This window comes from Schistocerca gregaria, chromosome X (genome assembly GCF_023897955.1).
Source record: "Schistocerca gregaria isolate iqSchGreg1 chromosome X, iqSchGreg1.2, whole genome shotgun sequence".
Lineage (NCBI taxonomy): Eukaryota > Metazoa > Arthropoda > Insecta > Orthoptera > Acrididae > Schistocerca > Schistocerca gregaria.
In genome coordinates, this window is record NC_064931.1 from 696,897,570 (window position 1) to 696,918,155 (window position 20,586).

General features: G+C 40.3%; 1 protein-coding gene across 2 annotated transcripts in view; it reads right to left on the bottom strand.

Annotated features, from left to right (window-relative positions):
* Nucleotides 1-20,586, bottom strand: part of LOC126297599 (OTU domain-containing protein 5-like) — a 97,628-nt gene that overhangs the window by 22,891 nt on the left and 54,151 nt on the right. Inside the window, exons 3-4 of one of the 2 annotated variants that reach the window (XM_049988580.1) lie at nucleotides 18,579-18,771; nucleotides 13,011-13,166 (exon numbers count right to left, since the gene is read on the bottom strand). In XM_049988580.1, coding sequence (XP_049844537.1) covers nucleotides 13,011-13,166; nucleotides 18,579-18,771 — 349 coding nt within the window. The remainder of the gene's footprint in view (nucleotides 1-13,010; nucleotides 13,167-18,578; nucleotides 18,772-20,586) is intronic. The other variant, XM_049988581.1, reaches the window with a different exon arrangement.

The window sequence follows — 20,586 nt, forward strand, 5'->3', positions numbered from 1 at the left end:
CAGACATAAATAAGAACCCACTGACAGACAGTAACACAGAGATTGGAAGGAATGGAAGAAGTAGCGGGTCAAGGTAGGAGGACTGCAGCCTTGGCAGCCGTGTCAGTGGCCTCGTTTACCATCAGATCAATGTGATTAGGGACCGACATAAACATCACAGTGGCGCCATCAAGAGTGGGCAAGTGAAAGTTCTCTTGGACCCATTGCATTAAGGGATGGACGGTGTACAGTACACAGAGACTCTAAAGGGCAGTGAGGGTGTCAGGGCAAATGACAAAATTGGAAAATACTTAACAGTGTTCCGGAAGCCAATATCGAAAATCGTCAGTGCCAATGATGAAGGCGCACCCGACACCCAACACCACGGTCAGTTGGAGAGCTATCAGTGTACACAAAGGTACTATCATGACGTTCCGTACAGAGGTCTAGAAACTTACAGGGATAGAGTGAGTCTGGAGTAATGTTCTTAGGAAGTGAATAAAGTCCAAGGAACACAGGCCGCCATATGAAGCCAATGTGGGGAAGGGTTCGCACCCATCAGGAAAGTGGTAGGTAGCATGAAATTAAGCTTCTAGAGCAGTAGTCGAAAGTGAACTCGAGGAGGTAACAGAAGAGAGATGCGCCCCATACTGGTGGTCAAAGGAGTCATCAAAGGAGGCGGCATAGGACGGATGGACAGGCATGGCAGACCAACGGCATGCAAATCTGCTGAGGAGAACATCACGTCGGTGTGACAGCAGTAGTTTGGCAGCTTCTGCATATCGACTCTCAACTGGGCTAGTGTAAAGGTGCCAGTGATCAAACAGATGCCACAATGGTGGACTGTATTGAGATGGCATAAGGTGGACAGATGTGCAAACGTATAAATGAAACACCGGTGGAAAAGCAACAGGCCCAAGACGTAAAGACTGTGGAAGAAACCCACTGCACTGAAAGAAATTCATACAAGCAATTCTGTCAGTGGAAAAGCAAAAAACATTGTTGATGCTCCATGAGTAAAGACTATCAAGACAACACTAAAGACACTGCTCACAGACTTAAGTCTGCGGAGAACTGCAACAGATGGCAAAATCGTCAATGAAAGGGGAGCCGGAGATGCCAGCGGGAGACAGGCCACAAGAGGGTTTACAGTGATACCAGATACGATGACCATCTGGATGAGGCATTGAGGCACACCGTTTTCCTGGATAAAGGTGTCCACTCATACCTTGAAAACATGGTCTTTTAAAAATTCAGTAAGGAAATGGGGCAGGCAGCCTCAGAAGCCCCACATGTGAAGAGTACGGAGGATACTAGTCCTCCAGCAGGTGTCTTAGGCTTTCTCCAAACAAGAAACATGGCCACAGTCTGGTATTTCTGCAGAAAACCATTCATGACATTGGTTGACAAAGTAAGATGCATAGTGCTGTGCTCGAAATCCACATTGTGCAGTGGTTAGTAAATTACGAGACTCATGCCAGCATACCAGGTGGGCATGAATCATACATTCCATCACCTCGCAAAACCAGTTGGTGGGAGAAATGGGGCAGTAGCTAGATAGAAGGTGTTTGTCCTTACTGGGCTTAGGTATGGGTATGACAACAGCTTCACTCCAGCATCTGGGAAATGTGCCCTCTGCCCAGGTGCGATTGTATGTATGAAGGAGAAAGTGATTGCCCGCAAGAAGAATGTGCTGCAACATTGGAATGTGAACATTGTCTGGTCCTGGGGCAGAGGATTGGGATGGAGTGAGAGCATCATGATCTAGGTCCCAAATAATAAAAGCTGCTTTATAGCACTCAGAATTATGAGAAAAGAAGGGCATTTCCCAAGCCTCCTCCACTCGTTTCCAATGGAGGGAGGCAGAGTGAGATAGTCGGTGGAGCTCAAAATCTTCGCAAAATAGTAGCCCAAGGTGTTGGAGATAGTAATAGAGTCCACTATGAAATCATCTGCTATGGTCAGGCCGGAAAGTGGGGAATCGATCTTGGTCCCAGAGAGCCATTCGAGTTTGGCCCACATGAAGGAAGAGGGAATGGAACTGTTAAAAGAACCAGCCAATGAAAACCAGCTAGCTTTTTTGCTATCCCAAAGAATGCAACGACACTGCACATGTAACTGTTTATGATGAATACAGTTTGCCATCATAGAATGATGGTTAAAAATGTGGAGAGTACATCTACATGTGTGAATTGTGTGGTACGTCTCAGTCCACAAAGGGACCGGGACACGGGATGGTAAAGATGAAGTACAAAGAATGGAACTTACTGCAGTGGTAATGATAATGTTTTTAAGGTATTCTACTTGTCCATCACAACTGGGGAAAAGTTGTTTGTTATAGGCTGCCAGAGAGGGGTAAAGCCTCCAGTCGGTGTTAAAAAGCTGCCATTTGGGTTTGCACAAATGTAAGGTAGGAATCAGCAAATGGATAGCACATAGGAAATGGTCACTCAAGTATGTGTCAGAGAACAGACCACTCAAGATGATGGGCAAGCTGGGCAGTGCAGAATGAGGGGCCAAATGGGAATGGGTGTACGTGGCGTCTGAAAGGAACATGGGTGCTCCAGTGTTAAGGCACATGAGGACGAGTTGATCAAGGCGGTAAGCTAAGAGGACACCTCTCTGTCAGGTTCTGGGAGAGCCCCAAAGGGGATGGTACGCATTGAAGTCACTGAACAGCAAAAAGGGATGAGGGTGTTGATCAATAAGCTGGAGAAAGTCTGCCCTGATGACAACAAATGACAGAAGAGTAAATGGTACAAAAAGAAAAGGTGAAATGAGGAAGGAAAATGCAGACTGCAACAGCTTTTAGCTGGGTGTTCAAGAAGATGATTTGATTACAAATGTCATCCTGAATGAGATGCTTAGCTCTCCCGTGCTGTTCTTGAGGGGAAGGTCAAAGCGGACAAAGAAATGTGAGAGGTGAAAGTAATTTTCAGGAAGCAATTTTGTTTCCTGGAGGCAGAGAACAACTGGATGCTGTGATTCCAAGAGCAGCTAGAATTCCTCTGTGCCACGAATGTTCCACTCATTGGAGGTCAATCATGATGGGGAAAGGCAAGGGGGAAAAAATGAAGGGGTGTCACCTTGGTGGCTGCACAGTGCCAGCCTTCAAAGACACACTGCTGCATGGCACAGAGGTTGGAGGGTCTGGGTTCATGAAATCTATAGAGGTATTGGCATTCTCACCTGGTCAGTCTGTGTTGTCCTGGGCAGAAAAACTGTTAGCAGTGCACACTGGCGATGCTGAAGAGGGCCAGGAGACGTCATCACACGGTGACACCACTGAGAGAACCTCTGAGTTGCCAAAAAAATTTGCCTTTGTTTGAATTTCTGGAGCCTTTACAGCTGGCACATGAAGATTCAGATGTTTGTTGGCTGGAGGGATGTAAAAAGTCTTTGTGGGAGTCATCTTTCCATCCTGACCAACCTGCTGGTTGGGTAGCAGGTGATTTTGCTGTGCAAGGCAAAGATTTGGTGGCTTCTTGCACAGCTAGAGAAGGAGACAGGGATGCTAATGTAACACTGGGCAATTTTACAACTGCGGTGCTGTCTGTGTGGCCATGTCCTTTGTGGATGGCGATGTAGCAAGAACAGTACTGTAAGTGCCAGATGGCGAAACGCAGGGTTTCCAACTAGCCAACAACTTGCGAGCAACAGGGTAAATCAATTTTTCCTTCGCCCAGGTCTTCAGGACAGCCCACTTGTCAAGATACACAGGACATTCAGGTTACATATTTCCAGGTGTCAACAGGACATTTGAATGTGGTTGTAACAATGACACTGGTAGCAGCACATCGGGTTTGGAATGTACAGTCAGACTCTGATAACTTCATAACCTGCTTTTACCTTTTCACGGTAGCACTACTCTATCACACACAACAAAATGATTGCATGTGGGCACTAAGGATGCATCTACCTTTTTCATCACTCAATGGACTGCAGTGACACACTGATCAGAGGGGTAAGTTATTATTTCTGCCTCAGTCAGACCATCAAGCAGCCTAGTGTAAATAACACCACCCGAAGAATTCAACATTCGATGGGCCTCGACAAACAGGATAGCCGTGAAGTAGCAAAGCTGCAAGTAGTCGTTGGGCTTGAGACAAGTTGTCTCCAAAGGCAAAATGTCATTGGGTAAAAGTGCAAGATTCCACAGAATCGGCAATTGCATCAACAACTTTCTGAATAATAAATTAATTTACCGTAGCAAAGGTCTGACCGCCTTCATACGTGAAGCCATGTGGAACCAACATGCAGCTGGCAGGGTCTTTGAATCATTAGCCTCAGCCTGTTCACGTTAAATAGACATATACTGAGATGATGATGACTGGCTCATTCCAAGAAAATTCCCCACGACTGTCGGTGTCTCCGATGGCGTGCTCCTTCCAATGTCTCCGCCCCCCCCCCCCCCTCCCCAAGATGGGGCTAGGAATAACGCAGTACCTAGTCACCTGTTACATGTCAGATGCATGGGCTGGCCTTCAGGAGTGCATAGGAGGAAGAAGAAAAAAAGAGTACCCTCAAATACCGAAGTGGAGGAAGGATAGGACAAGTAGAACGAAGAAAGAAAAAACAATGGAGAGGCTGTTCAGATGTCAGGCTACTGAAAATACAGGAATATTCCCAAAAAATATCCCAGCCATGTTCCCCGAGAGAGGGAAAAAAGAATAGCAGGATGACAGACATGCAGCATGGAAGAGAAAAGTGCTGCAAAGGCTGGGTCTCCATGGTACCAAGCACGAACTCACCACGAAGAGGTGAGCCCACGGGTGGGAAGATGATTTATGTGCATCACTCCTCCTTGATACTAGTGTTATATTAAAAAAATCTAATAGTACTATACATAGACATAGAATAAAACAATATATAAATGTAATGTCAACAGGTATATTTGAAAATCGCACATATGCCAAAAGAAGCTTGTTATGAACCTATGTAACCAACAAGAAATAAATAATTTGCAGCTAATTTTGTCAGAAGCATGAAGAAGTTTGTAAACTGTTCATGAGCTGCCATAATTAAAGTATTCTGTGCACAGTGAAACGCTGCTATCCTAAACTGGCACTGCCGCAACTATGATGCACCGTGGGCCATACGTGACAGGGATGAACAACGGCTTAGAGATTTGCAGGGGCAAAGAGACGTGCAACTGACGAGCAACTGACTGCTCAGATGAACTGAGGGGTTACCACAGTGTCTCCTCAATGACCATTCAGTGTGTGTGGGCCTTTGCAGTAGGCGCACGGTTCATGCACCCGTGCTTACTGCTATTCATCAATGATGAAGGGTGGAATTTGCTCACCAATACTGCTACTGGATGTCCACCAAATGGCAACAGAAGGATCTTTTGAGATGAATCACGTTTCATGCTCCATCAGCATCTGAAAGCAAACACTCTACAAAAATTGTCGAAAGGGTCCAGGCCAGATGAGGAGGCATAATGATCTTTGGAATGTTTTTGTGTCATTCCCTTGGCAATCTTCTCATTTTGGAAGGCACAGTGGATCAACCGAAGTATGCACCTATCCTTGGGGACCATGTCCACTCCCACATGCACTTTGATTTTCCTCAGCACACTGGTGTCTACCAGCAGGGCAATTCAATGTGTCACACAGCTCGCAGTATACATGCGTGGTTCATAGAGCATCAGGGGGAGTTTACTGTACTCCCCTGCCCACTAAACTTCCTGAATTTAAAGCCAGTCGAAAATCTGTGGGACCACCTCGATCAGGCTGTTCTCACCACAGCTCTTCAACAGGAAAACCTAGCACAACTGGCCAAAGCATTGGAGTCTGTATCCTTGTTGGTACCTTCCAGAACCTCACTAACACACTTCCTGCATGTCTCGCAGTGGTCTGTGCTGCAAAAGGTAGTTATTCAGGCTTTTGAGAAGTGGGCACAATAATGAGACTGGACAGCGTATATTTTGGAAAATAATGGTCCTATAACACCACTATGGGGTACATTTATGCCTTATGATTTTTCTCAGTTGAGAATGATAGGCTCTGTTTTTTACAAAATTGTTACGGCTTTCGTAGTCACTTGTTGAAAAAATTGCCTGTTGGCTTCTGTCTCAGGTTCCTTGGCCAATGCTCATTTGACGATTTTTGATATTTTGCCAGCACAAGTGGCTGACTTTGTCAAAGCTTCAACCTTCATTGCTGGTGACACACTGGAGTCAAGCTCATGGCTGTTGGATGTATGTACCTGTTACACCAAAGCTCCAGGGATTTTTTGTGGTAATTACTGAAGTGATTCTCTCCTTGTTACCTACAATGGCCATTTGCTGAAGCACACAAATCCAGGATCCGTTCACCCTCAGGCTTTCCACTTTCCTGTTGAAACTATTGTCACATTTATGGATTTCTATAGCTTCATGGAACTAGCAGATGTTCAGTGATCCTAGTGTTGACTGATTGTCCAATCATTCCAACATAGACTTTTCACATGTACATGGTATGTGATACATTCCCGACATTGCAAGTAGGTCCCTTTGGTCCTTCACCAATGAGAGAAACACTTTGATCACCTTTGTCAGTTTATAAATAGTTTTTATGCCATGTTTACACAAGACATGGGTGATTCTGTCCATCACTCTGGCAATGTATGGCAGTAAGGCCATACCCAACATTTCTTCTTCAAATGTGTCTCCTTGACAAGAGTTTGTATCTGTGATACTTCTTATGTAGCTGATGAAGTACCCACTGCTCCTCAGAACACTTTCCAAATGCTGCATCTCGCGTCTAAGGTGCTGCGGCTCATGTGTTCACCTTGGGTGCGTTACGAGTATATTAAGCATCCCTTTTTTCTGGTTCGCATAGTGATTTGACTGTTTGTGCAAGCATCGGTCCTTGTGTGTCAATTTTTGATACACAATGTGCCTCAGGTTTTCACCATACCTTGTAACCAGAATATCAAGAAAGTGTATCTGTTCATCCTTTTCTACCTCCACAGTCAATTTTATGTTGGCATGTAGCCTGGTCAGATGTCTTAGGAAGTCACTGAGCTGTTCCCCACCATGGCTCACATAGGTCTCATGACATCTGTGCTACACCTTAGGTTTACAAGGTGGCAAGTCCAGCATGTGTTTCAAAATGTTGGCCACTACCGGACTAAGTGGACTACCCACAGCAACACTTTCCCACTATTCACAGAAGTTGCCATTCGGCATCTAATAGCGTGTGGTGAGTCGTGCACTAAAAAAGTTCTGTTTGCTTCAAACTCTTCAATTCAGTCTCTCAGCTGGTCTGATGTTTCATAATCTCTTACTTTTGTTCATTAGGTGGCATTCTGGAGCTGCATCTAATACTTTCCGGAAGTCAAGGAACAGAGCATTGACCTGGGTGCTGGCATCTACTGCTTTCTGGGTCAAGTGGACATACAGGATGAACTAGATTTCACACACCTGTTGTTTTTCGAACTGTTGTTAATTTCTACAGAGGAGATTTTTCTCTATAAATGTCATAATATGTTTATACAACATGTTCCAAAATTCTACAGCAGACTGATACCACAGATATATGCGTCTATAGTTTGGAGCTTCTGTTCAATGACCTTTTTGGAATACAGGAATGACCTGGGCTGTTTACCAGTCACCAGAAATGCTTCACTCCTCCAGCCACCTATGGTACACTGCTGTTAGAAGATATCTAACTCTTCTCATACTCTACGTAGAATCGCGACTGGTACCACAGCAGGTCCAGTGGCCTTTCTTCAACTGAGTGGTTTCAGTTGCTTTTCTATCACAAGGTTACAATTTTGATATATGTCATTTTGACATTTGTGCAAAGATTTAGAGGAGGAACTACAGTACAGTATTCCTCTGTGAAGCAGTTTTGGAAAAAGATGTTTAGTATTGTGGCCCTCTCTCTATCATCCTCCCTTTTCGGAGCCATTACAGTCGCAGCATGTCTGGACAGATGGCTTCTATCTGTTTACTGGAACGTAAGACCAAGACTTCTTAAGCTTTCCTGTCAAGTCAGTGGATAATATTCCTTTTGAATATGCCGAACACAGCACACAAGACCTGCCCTGATGCTAATTTTGGTTTTGTTCAATTTTTGTTTATCTGTGTGGATTTGGCTACATTTAAATTCACAGTGAAGCTCTCTCTAGTTTTGTATCAGCTTTCTAACATGGCTGTCAAGCCACAGTGGGTCATTTCTATCCATCAAGTTTGCTCGGCACATACCTTCTTTGAGACCTGTTACACAATACTGTTGACCTTTGTCCACTCATACTCAACACTGTCAGTGTTGAAGATGAAATTTTCATGCTGACTACTCTACTCCTCTTCAGCCCCCTCCCCCTTTACACATCTGCCACCCAATCCTGCCTCCCCAACCTCCTCTCAACTCCCACCTGTCTGCCTACTCCTCTCCCCTCTCTCTATATTCCTCCTCCCCCCCCCCCCCTCCTTTTCTCTTTCCAGGTCATCATACCTAGCACAACAGGAGGTTGTTGGTTCTTTCCTTCACAGTATTTCTTTCCACACAGGAAGTAGTATGCGTACCAAGTTGGGATTTTGTTTTACTTCTGGCTTTGCTCCTGTACACACAATTCATTCGGAAATTTGACTTCTCTCTCAGTACACATGCTGCCTTCTAATCTCTTCCAGAGACTAACAAGATGAATTGTTCAAGTCCTTGGAGTAGTTGCTGGCACAGGGGCATGAACAAATTGCACTACATCTACATCTAAATGGCTACTCTGAAAATCACACTGGAGTGCCTGGCTGAGGGTTCATCGAATCACCTTAACAATAATTCTCTGTTATTCCACTCTTGAACAGGATGCATAAAAAACAAAATCTTTCTGTGTGAGCTCTTATTTCCCTTGTTTGCTTATGATGATCATTACTCTCTATGTCAGTTGGTGTCAACAAAATATTTTCACATTCAGAGGATGAAGTCGGTGACAAACTTTGTTAGAAGCTCCCAGCACAATGAAAATGTCTGTTTTAATTATGTCCACTCCACATTCTGTATCATTTCCATGACACTCTCTCCTATTTTTTAATAATACAAAATGTGCTGCCCTTTTCTGAACTTTCTCTATGTACTCTGTTAATCCTATCTGATAAGGATCCCACACAGTGGAGCAATACTCCAAAAGAGAATGGACAAGTGTAGTGTAGGCAGTACCTTTTGTAGATATGCTGAATCTTCTAAATGTTCTGCCAATAAATTGCAGTCTTTGGTTTGCCTCCTAACACATTTTGTGTGTGTTCTTTCCAAATTAAGTTGACTATAGTTGTAATTCCTAGACATTTAGTAGAATTAACAGACTTTAGATTCAACTTATTTATTGTGTAACCAAAGTTCAGTGGATTCCTTTTTGCACTCAAGTGGTTGACCTCACATTTTTCATTATTTAGGGTCAACTGTCAATTGTCATACCATACAGATAGCTATCTAAATTGGTTTGCAATTAGTTTTGATTGTATTATTACTTGACTAGATGATAAATGACAGCATCACCTGCTCAGATTGTGTCTTAAATCATTTTTAGAGATAATGAACAACAGAGGGCCTGTAACATTATCTTGGGGAATGCCAGAAATAACTTCTGTTTTACTCAATCACTTCCCACCAATTACTAAGAACTGTGACCTCTCTGAACGAAATCACAAATCAGTTGGATATCTGAGACAATATTTCACAAGCATGCAACTTGATTGCAAGCCACTGTAGTGTGAAAAGCCTTCCATAAGTCTAGAAATATGGAATCATTTTCAAATCCTTTGTCGATAGCACTCAACGCTTCGTCTGAGTATAGAGCTAGTTGTGTTCCACAAGAATTATGTTTTCTAAATCCGTGTTGACTGTGTCAAAAGACCATTCTCTCTGATGTAATTCATTATGTTTGAATACAATTTGTGTTCCAATATCCTCTTTGTATCTACGTTAATGATATGAGCTTGTAATTTAGTGGATTACTCCTATTGCCTTCCTTGAACAGTGGTGTTACCTATGCATTTTTCCAGTCTTTGGGCACAGTTATTTCGTCAACTGAGTGGTTGTATACAATTGTTAAGTACAGGGCTATTGCATCAGCCTACTCTCAAAGGAACCTAACTGGTATACAATCTGGGCCAGAATACTTGCTTTCGTAAAGTGATTTAAACTGCTTCACTACTCCGAGGATAACTTGGCAGCTGCTCTTGATTCGAGTTCTGGAATATTTACAACTGTGTCTTTGGTGAGGGAATTTTGGAAAGCTGTGTGTAGTAATTCTGCTTTAGCAGGTCTGTCATTAATAGTATTTCCACTGCTATCGGACACAGAAGGCATTGATTGTGTCTTGTGGGTAGCATACTATACATACAACCAGAATATCTTTGGGTTTCCACTTCCAGATTTTGAGACGAAAGTTTCATTGTGGAAACTATCTTAAGCATTTCATATTTATAGCATTTCATATTTATGTCTATGCTAAATTTCAAGCTGCTGTAAAAGATTGCCAATCTTGAGGTTCTTGCATTCATTTAAATTTGACATGCTTTTTTTTTCGTTGTTTCTGCATCAGTGTTCTGACCTGTGTTGTATGTCATGGGAATCATCTCTGTGTCCTTTGTTAATTTATTTGTTATAAATCTCTCAATTGTTTCTGATACTATTTCTTTGAATTCAAGTCACATCTGGCCTACACTTACATTGTTAATTTGGAAGGAGTCAAGATTGTCTATCAGTAAGGCATCAACCAAATTTTTATCCACTGTTTTGAATAGATATCTTTTTCATTCATTTTTGGTGGATTTGGGAGTTGTGGTATTGAGTCTCACTATAACAACCCTGTATTCATTAATCACTGTATCCAGTTTGATGTGCATTATTAGCTCAGGAAGTGTGATTTCACAACTGTTTACTATTCGAGCGGACTCTTGAAATAATTGCTCAAAATAGTGTTCCGAGAAAGCGTTTGGCATAATTTCAGATGATTTTTTATGCATACCTTCGGATTTTAACATGTATTTAACATGTATTTCTGCCAATTTCACATGTATTTTCTCAAACATATCGTGGGAAAATTAAAAGCTGTCAACAACTTATAAAATTAGTCAGATATGTGTTTGAAATTAGACTCAAGTTTTCTTTGATTCTTTCAGCAATTTTATCACCTGAGTTGGTAGGTAAGTAAAAGGATTCAATTATTATTGTATTCTGGTTGTCAACAATAACCACTACCCATATTAACTCATGGTATTGAGCTGCCACCATATTACAGCATTCTACCATATTCTCCTTAATATAACTGTTCCTGCAGTGACTCCCACCCTGCTTGCTATTCCAATACTGAGCGTGACTATATACTGATGTTTCACACGCAATTTATATAGCAGAAGACATACAGCCACCCCAGCTCTCTATGTGCCCTGTCCATGTTCCAGTGCATAAATTAATGACAACTTATATTTCTACTGTGATGAACTGTAATTTTTTACTCTCACTTGGGATTGTTTTATTTTAATTAAAAGTATTACTTTGTAATTGTCTTATGAATTGTTTACTTTTGTGACTTACAAACAAAACTGTTTTATTATTGTGTCTGTTTGGTCATTTGATATTATTTTGTTGTCATGGGTTGTTTTTACAATATTTCTATTCAGTTAACTGAACTTAATTAACTCACTTGTGCAATCACGTAAATTTTGGTCAAAGGATTCACCTTTCAGGTGTCTGTTGTAAATGATTCAATGCAGCGAGAAGCTTCACGTTTTGTAGTTGTCAATTTAAACTTTCGTTTGATGTATCTATTTAATTTCATACTTGTTGATGCTCAGCTATAATCAATCTGTAATTGATTTGGTACCTTCAACGCGCTAATATATTTTCAATGTTGCAACTTTTCTTTGGTCAGTTGAATAGTTACAATATTACTTATAGGGTGTAATTTTTGGTGTTACCAAACTTTAAATACATTCTAGATTACATACATTCTAGATTACATGCTTCCTGATTACGGTAAAAAAAAATAACTGCAGTCTGACAAGGAGGCCGTTCAACATCACATGACCCCTATTCTATTACAAATCACATTGGATCTGTTACCTCCTTTAATAACCCTACACATCACTCATTCATTTACTTTATTAATAAAAAAATTAAAACTCATAAATGTGGCATTGTTCAAAGAACACAGTACTGTAACTAAATCGGCAAAGCCACACCCTATCTCAATTTCGCAGACGCACAGAGACACTGAAATACGGCTGAGCAGAACAACACATACCCCCAGTTCATGATCAACAATTAAGATGATGGCATCATCATGTAGGGCACTAGTGAATTTTATGTCTCATTTTAAACTTTAATTGTGAACATTATGTCTATGTACTCCAAATGAAGAGCCTTGTAAATGTGTGTATCAAACAATACTTTTTGTAAATACTCAGAACATTCCAGTGAAAATGGATTATATGAACATAAGTACATCTTCATACTTACATTAGAATAACGTGAACTAATATTTTACATGTTCTACTTTCCACTCCTCCTCTAGGAACAAGTAACGAACCCACTGTTGTGAGGACGACTGCATTTTCGTCAGGTACAACAGTAAACATGTATTGGTTATTTTTATGTCATATCCTTATCCCTGTCGTACAAGTCTTTCAGTTGCTTGTACTCCTCAAAGCTGTCTCTGAAGCAAGCTTCATATGCCTTTATAACTCTGCTGCTGTCACAGTCCTGTTCTGACAATTATAGCACGGTCCCATCACGGTCCTTTGTTGACAACTGTAGTCACCGCATGGAAACTTAACAGTTACACTCACATTCCAAGATTTGAATTGTGTGTGTGTTCTGCACAGTTGTGTACTCTGTTTAGACTGAAATAGTGAAAATTTCCAGCATTCACATACATGGATATAGAAGGCTGAAAGTCATTCCCTGCCCAGCAAGATGACATAAAACTGTTGCCAACAGATGTAAAGCTCTGGCTTACACATGTGGCAAATGGACTTTATGATATTCTCAAAAACTAAAACATAGTGATGTATGATACAAAACAAAGAATCAGCAACTCACAATGTAATCCATACAGTGATTTCTCACGACTGCATGCATGTCTTGGTCACCATAAACTTGGTCAGCTACTGCACGAAACAAACATGCTCCATCTTCTTCCATTTTCTTGATGATGAAGCCTTTCCTCTTGATAATTTTTTCAAACCAACGGTCACGCTGTAATTATGTTATACCATTGAGTAAATGATTTATTAATCTATCTCAAAGCAGTTTAAACAGATAACAAATATGTGAACAAGTTAACTGTTTAGGTGTGTAGAAATGACAAGAGGAACTTCAATTGTATTTTCGTATGAAAATATAGGATTTGTCATGCCATTGGAGTCAAAAATCATACAGACAGTAAAGCATCACAAACTGATTGAGATATGAGGAACCAATAGTCGGAAATGAGTATTTCAGATGACGTGATGTCTTGCATGAGCTATGCATCTGGGGTTACACATTTGTATAGAGCTTAGGTTTATGCACTGACGTTGGTGGCACAACCTTGGAAAGCAACACACAGTTTTCTGTAATGAAATGACTGAAAAAAATTGTAACAAAAAAAATTAATGCACAGTAATGAAATTTTAGGAATACATTTGTCTAGGTGACATATTTAAGTGATTAACACTGCAAGATCACACGTTAATCTATGTGCAAGATAAGCCATTACAATGTGAAATGCTGGCACACCAATAACCAGCGCAGCTGCTAAAATGTTGAATGCCAGCATACAGACATGCATGCATTGTGTTGTACAGGAATCAGATGTCAGTCTGTGGGATTGAATTCCACGCATACTGCACTCGGTCAGTCAATACAGGCAGCGTTATTGCTGGTTGTGGGTGATGTTGGAGTTTTTGTCCAATGTGCCCCACATGTGCTAAATTGGAGACAGATCTTGTGATCAAGTAGGCCAAGGGAACATGTCAACACACTGTAGAGCATGTTGGGTTACATCAGTGGTATGTGGGTGACCATTATCCTGTTGGAAAACAACTTGTGGAATGCCCTTGATGAATTGCGACAAGAGGTCAAATCACCAGACTGATGCACACACTTGCAGTCAAAGTGCATGGGATAACTACAGGAGTGCTCCTGCTGTCATAGGAGATCACACTCCAAATCAAAGCTGCAGGTGTAGGTGTAGGTAAAGTGTGTCTAGCAAGCAGACAGGTTCTTTTCACACCCACAACTGGCTGCCTCCTAACCAACGCAAGGCCATTACTGGCACAGAGCAGAATCACCTTTCATCCTAAAATGCAAAAGACTTTCATTCTGCCCTCCAATGAACTCTCACTTGACACCACTGAAGTCACAAATGGCTGTGGTTTGGGGTCAGTGGAATGCATGCTGCAAGGCATCTGGCTGGGAGCTGTCCTTGAAGTAACTGATTTTTAACAGTTCGTTGTATCACTGTGGTGCCAACAGCTGCTGAAATTGCTTTGCAGATGCAACAGGATGCACCAGAGCCATACTCTGAACACGATGGTGTTCACTTTTGGTAGTTCCATGTGGCCATTTGAAGTCTGCTCTTTCTACAACTGTATGGTCTCATACCCACTGCTGCCAGCAATCGTGTACAGTGGCTACAATCCTGCCAAATTATTCTGCAATATCACAGAAGGAACATCCAGCTTCTTGTAGCCCTATTACTTGACCTCGTTCAAACTCGGCGAGGAGATGATAATGACGTCTTTGTCCGTTAAAGATATTCTTGACTAACATCAGCTCACCACATCTAATTACAAAGGTAACTGATGCTCACAACTATTACAGTGTATATTTAAAGCAAATCTGAGTTGCATCCTTATAGTGACAGTACTAAGGCTACTCTTGCGCGACTGGTGTGAAATTTAAATAGACATCATGTAGAAACATACGTAACAACATTTGTTTGTCATACAACTCCTCCTTGGTGTTGTAATATTTTTCCTCATCAGTCTATGTCCATAGAGGAGCACTGCTCATTAGCGGAACTTCGCCTATGTGGTTAACAGATGGTACAGCAGGTGGTAGCACCCAGAATGCCAAACAAATGTACAGATTTAAGTTTTGTGATGGACGTGATACTAAGTGAAAGAAATTCATCACCATGATCAGAAATGGGCAAAAAATTAGGATGTTATAGCCAAAGAAATCTGGCTAAGGTTTTTTCACACAGGAGAATTTGAGATCACATGGGAGAAATCTGATCAATAAGTACATGTCAACTTGCCCCTGAAACACCCACATTAAAAAAATATAGTGTGGAGCAGTAATTACAAACTCAGCACTAACAATGTGTGCAAGCATTGGGAGTCAGTAGAGCTTAGGTCTGTCAATGCATGCATTATAATATATGCATTAAGACTGATGGTAACCACTCTTGATGAGCTCAAGTTATATGAGGTGTAAGTTGCTTACGTAAAAAAAATAATATTCACTTCTGTCCACGTGCTCATGATCTGAACACACTTCTGATACACGTTTAATTTTGACCCTTGAGGTATGGAACACCCTGTGTATTACAGATATTATATATTTGGTTGGCCCATAAGTTCACAGTGTTTTTCCATTAGTTTAATAAATACCACAGATACAAGTAACACACACTTCAGTCATCAATAACACACACTCTTTCACTATTTACAACAGTCTCCCAATGCTGGTGTAACTTTTTGATACTACGACTGTAGAAACTGCATGGTTTTGAGGTGGTGAACTCTTTGAGCCATATTCAAAACCCATTTTCATCTGGAATGTGAGTTCCTTGAAGGTTTCAGAATGAAATTTTTTTCTCTGTAGTGGAGTGTACACTGATATGAAACTTCCTGACAGATTAAAACTGCATGCCAGATGGAGACTCAGACTCGGGACTTTGCCTATCATGAGCAAGTGGTCTACCGACTGAGCATCTGAAGCAGGGCTCATGACCCTTCTTCAAAGGTTTACTTCCACCAATACCTCTATCTGTAAAGCACCTGCCAACGAAAGCCAAAGGTCCTGAGTTCGAGTCTGAGTCCAGCACACACTTTTAATCTCCCAGGAAGTTTCTTTGGTGGTTGTTCAATAGCGTGGAAAAGGTGAAACTCTGAGGGCACAAGTTCAGAAGTTTCTTTGGTGGTTGTTCAATAGCGTGGAAAAGGTGAAACTCTAGAGGGAACAAGTTCAGTTGAATAAGGTGGTTATGGAGTGACTTCCCAACCCAGCTCCTGTATAGCATTTTTAGTCGGTCTAGCAGAATGCTGGCAGGCCTTATTGTGGAACAGCATCATTTCACACAGTCTTCTTGTGCATTGTTCTCGAATTGTATCTGAAATATGTTTCAATTGTTGACAATGAATGTCAGCAGTGATGATTACACCTCAGGGAAGCAGTTTGTAGTACACCACCCTGTCGCTGTTCCACCAGATGTGTAACATTATCTTTTGCGGATGTGTGAAGTCCCTGTACAGGGAGTTGCTCCTTTGTTTGGGCTCAACCATACTTTCATTTTACTTATGCTACCATAAAGATATGATACAGGATAGGAATGGTCAGTGTTGTTCATGAGCCAATTGATGACGAGCAAGAAGAGATGCACATATGGCCACCCACTGATTTCTGTGATTTTGGCTTAGAGGCTGTGGTACCCATGCACCCAGTCTTTGAATCTTTCCCATTGCAAGCAAACATCGCATAATAGTGGAATGATCACAGTTCATCACATTTGACAGTTCTCCAGTACACTGATGTAGATCATTGTGGATTAATGCACTTAAAAAATCTTCTTCAAATCCTGAAGGACTTCCTGAACACAAAGAGTCATTATGCCAAAAAGAATCTTCTCAAAACGAGAAAACCATTTTTCTTGCCATGCTCCATCCAATGGCATTATCTGTACACATGGTGGAAATGTTTCTGGCTGCCTGCAATGCTATCACCCCTCAATGGAATTCAAACAGAAGAATACGTCAGAAATGTCCTGCTTTCTCCACTTAGCACGACATTTTCTAGTGTCCACAGCTCCCCTCACGATTCCCACATGACAAAATGACAATATGTACCCTCAAATTGTGGCAGTGAACTACAAATAAAAAATGGCAATTGATAAATAAACCCAGAGCAACCAGAACAGCAATGTGCAAATGATCATTTGCGCCAGGTTAAAATTGTGATTGGGAAAAAGCTACATTCCTTCTATGTATATAAGTAAATGACATGCCTTGTACAATTATTTTTATTTCTTTCTGAAAATTACAGAAGATGATTTTATACATTAAAATCTTTGAATTTTTGCCAGTTCTACTCCAAAGTTTTATAAAGTAAAATTAAAAATGGTATAGTTCATTACATCGCTGTAGAACCTAGCAAATCTTCAGGATAACAGCATCAAATAGTGTTTCAAACTTTCTTCATTTTCTATTCTACTGTTCTTTCATTTATACACAACCTTTTGTTTTTTAAAAATACATCAAATAATTTATAATATTCCTCACAGAAATTAATAAGTGCTAACAACTTGTTATCTATTCCATATTCAGATAGTGTGTGTACCATAAAAGTAATAAAAATATACTTAAAACAGTGCAAGGGCTTTGTATACAATAATAAGAAAGAAGGAAATATCAAGTTAATTGGTATATATTGCCAACAACTGCTGAACCTATACTCAAATTTTGAGGTGTTTACATCATATACAATAAAAATTTTTTTATATTTAATGATTTTAGTGTCAGTTTTGTTTTAGTTCCCGAAGACGGGTAATGTACATGCAATTGGTAAAAGTGAAATCTCTATTTCTGTGTAAAAAGAAGAAAGAGAATTGATTAAAGCTGTGTGTTGGATCACGAGAAGCTTGGACCCTGTACTTTCACAAACAGAATATTACCAATTATGCTATCTGAGTAATGACTCAAAAGTTTCAACTTTGATATTATAGAGAGGAAACAGTGGCAAGTAGTGAGGGTGTCCACAAGGCTTAATTACACTTACCCATTTCAAATGGAAGTAAGGCTATGGTTGTGACAATACATACAATAAGATAGTTTGACTCAAGCATGCTAATTTAATGACAGAAATAAGGCTTCATTGGCATGTTTCGAGATAAACATAATTCCTATCACTAAATGTATGCTCGGGGCAAATTATATTAGTTCACAAGCCATATGATGCATTCAGAAACTGCAAATGATAGTTCACTGTCTGTGGAAGAAAGGCAGCCAAGTTTGAAGTCCTGCCTCCAACACAATTTTAACTCTTGACAAATTTAGTTACACTCATGATAAGCTTTGATAATTCAGAGAGAAATGTATCCCTGGAACTGAAGCAGGTGAGTTAAGGAATTAGCCTGATATTAATTTAAATAGCTAACATTCTAAAGTGTGTTTATAATACTAATGGCTGAGCCCACATACTTCTGACTACATCCACTATGGAATTCTGGAGATATCAAAACCACATAACTTTTACAATATTTATAAGTGTGGCTATTTCTAGTTACTGAGAGTTATTCTTAGGGTCTTCATAATAGAAATTTCACTGGCTACCCCAAGATTAGGACATACAAAACTTTATACATGATAGTGAATATTATAGCTCAGTATATGCCCAAGGTCTTACCTCCAACCAGTCAGTCTCACTCAGGGCTTGGTCATCACACGGTCCATACTCATCACCACTGTTGTAACCATTAGCATGGTCATCAGCAGACTGAGATGGACCTGCTTTTGGTGAAGTGACAACAACTCCACTACAACCAGCAAAACTTGGTGGGGAGGCTGCATTTCTTTCGCGTAGCTTACTTCGACTGCTTCTGAAAATATCAAACCAAGTACATCTCACATTTCCAAACTTAGCAAAACTTGTTTGCTGAACAGGAAAATTTCTACTATGGAAAATGAAAAATTTTGATAATGTTATGTACCCAGGTACCTCAAAGCAAAAACTAATATTGCAGTGTAGATGTCACTCTCAGCAAGTACCAGTCTATGATTTACTGTAAGATGTGCTAACACCATTAACACAGAAAATGCATACACAAAATGCACAGTGCTGTGCTGAACATTACTTATTGTCAATTAAGTTTACACTTGACAATGCAAAACACTGACCCCAGCCGAAAATTCTAGAACGCCTGAAATTCTGAACAGATTTTGTTAAATTGTTGAATTTACTGTCTTTGTACTTGTTGGTGATTCATCATTCCTATAATAGAATATTCGCAGTCATGTTTTGTATGAACATTGTGCGGTCACTTACAACTACCTGCAGATGATCTGTTGCTTTTGCAAGAAAATGCACCATCTTGTTGCTGCTTACAAACTGTAGACATTAGAGTGCTGATATACAGCTGCCCCCCCCCCCTCCCCCCCCTCCCGCCCAAATACTACTATACTACTGCACATATTTTAGATGCAATATAGGGAGATTATGTGCCTTGAGTGCAGCTCACCAAATTGTGGCTTTACACACATTCTGATGTAAGATACTAAATGACATCAAAATTGCGAGGAATTAGTTGAGTTCTTCACATAATTATCTAGCTTCTACATTTAAAAAAAAATTCAAACCCAAAATATTAATATTGGCAAAGAAGAAGCTGAGTAGCACTGTGGTGTAGTGGTTATGATACTAAACTGTCGCATGGAGGGTCGTGAGTTCAAAACTCACCTGGACTGTACAATTTTTTATTTCTATATTCGGTTCGAGTACATTCTCGAAGTATCCACAAATGCCAAGAATCATTGTACTGGAATGCTCTGTAGCTGTATATATACTGTATGTGTACTGGCCAGAGGCAGTTCACTCCTTGCTCTTTTATGTGTAAGTGCTGAATAAACCTTCGTTAAGTGAAGTTAGCGTTCGTCAATCATCTAATTCCACCTTCTTCTACGTGACAATATATTTCTTCATTGGTATACTATTTGTAAGTGTCTTAAAGGAACACACATTTTCTTCTTGTTGCTACTACTGAAGACTGAAGAAGTGATGCTAAGCATGAGAAAGTTTCTTAAAAATACTTGCTTTATTACAAATGAAGATTTATCATTGAACTTGAGTGTAATTTTATTTTGATGGCTATACAAAACAATACTCTGATTATTCTATAAATTTAAACTTAGTGCTTCAGAATTGACTTACAGTCCCAAAAGACTATATAACCACAAACTTTTTGAGTTAAGGGAAACTGAACTTTAATCAGAATTTAATACTAATATTCATGTTAAAGTCTGTAGTGAAAAATTAAAGAAATGCAAAGTTCACTTTGCTGTTGAAACATTGGACAAGTTCCAAGATTATTACTGAATGCTGACTCTAACCTCATCTAACAAAGCCACTCTACTTGCTAGCAAATAAACATTATAAACGGGTTCAAGTTTGTGTGTGTTTAATGGAAGCAGTGGAATAAGGTTTGAATACAATCATGTGATTTGATGCATTTTTCAATCTAGCACTGGGCCATTTTATGGTTTTTACAATGTTGTAAATGGAAAATTTTAAGATAATCTGAAGATGCCCTATGAAGCCAAAATGTGTTGTCAATGAAATAATAAATTGCAACCAAGACCATTTTTACTTCAAATATCCTAAATATTGTTGCTGTACCAGACAACCTAATGGAGTGGAA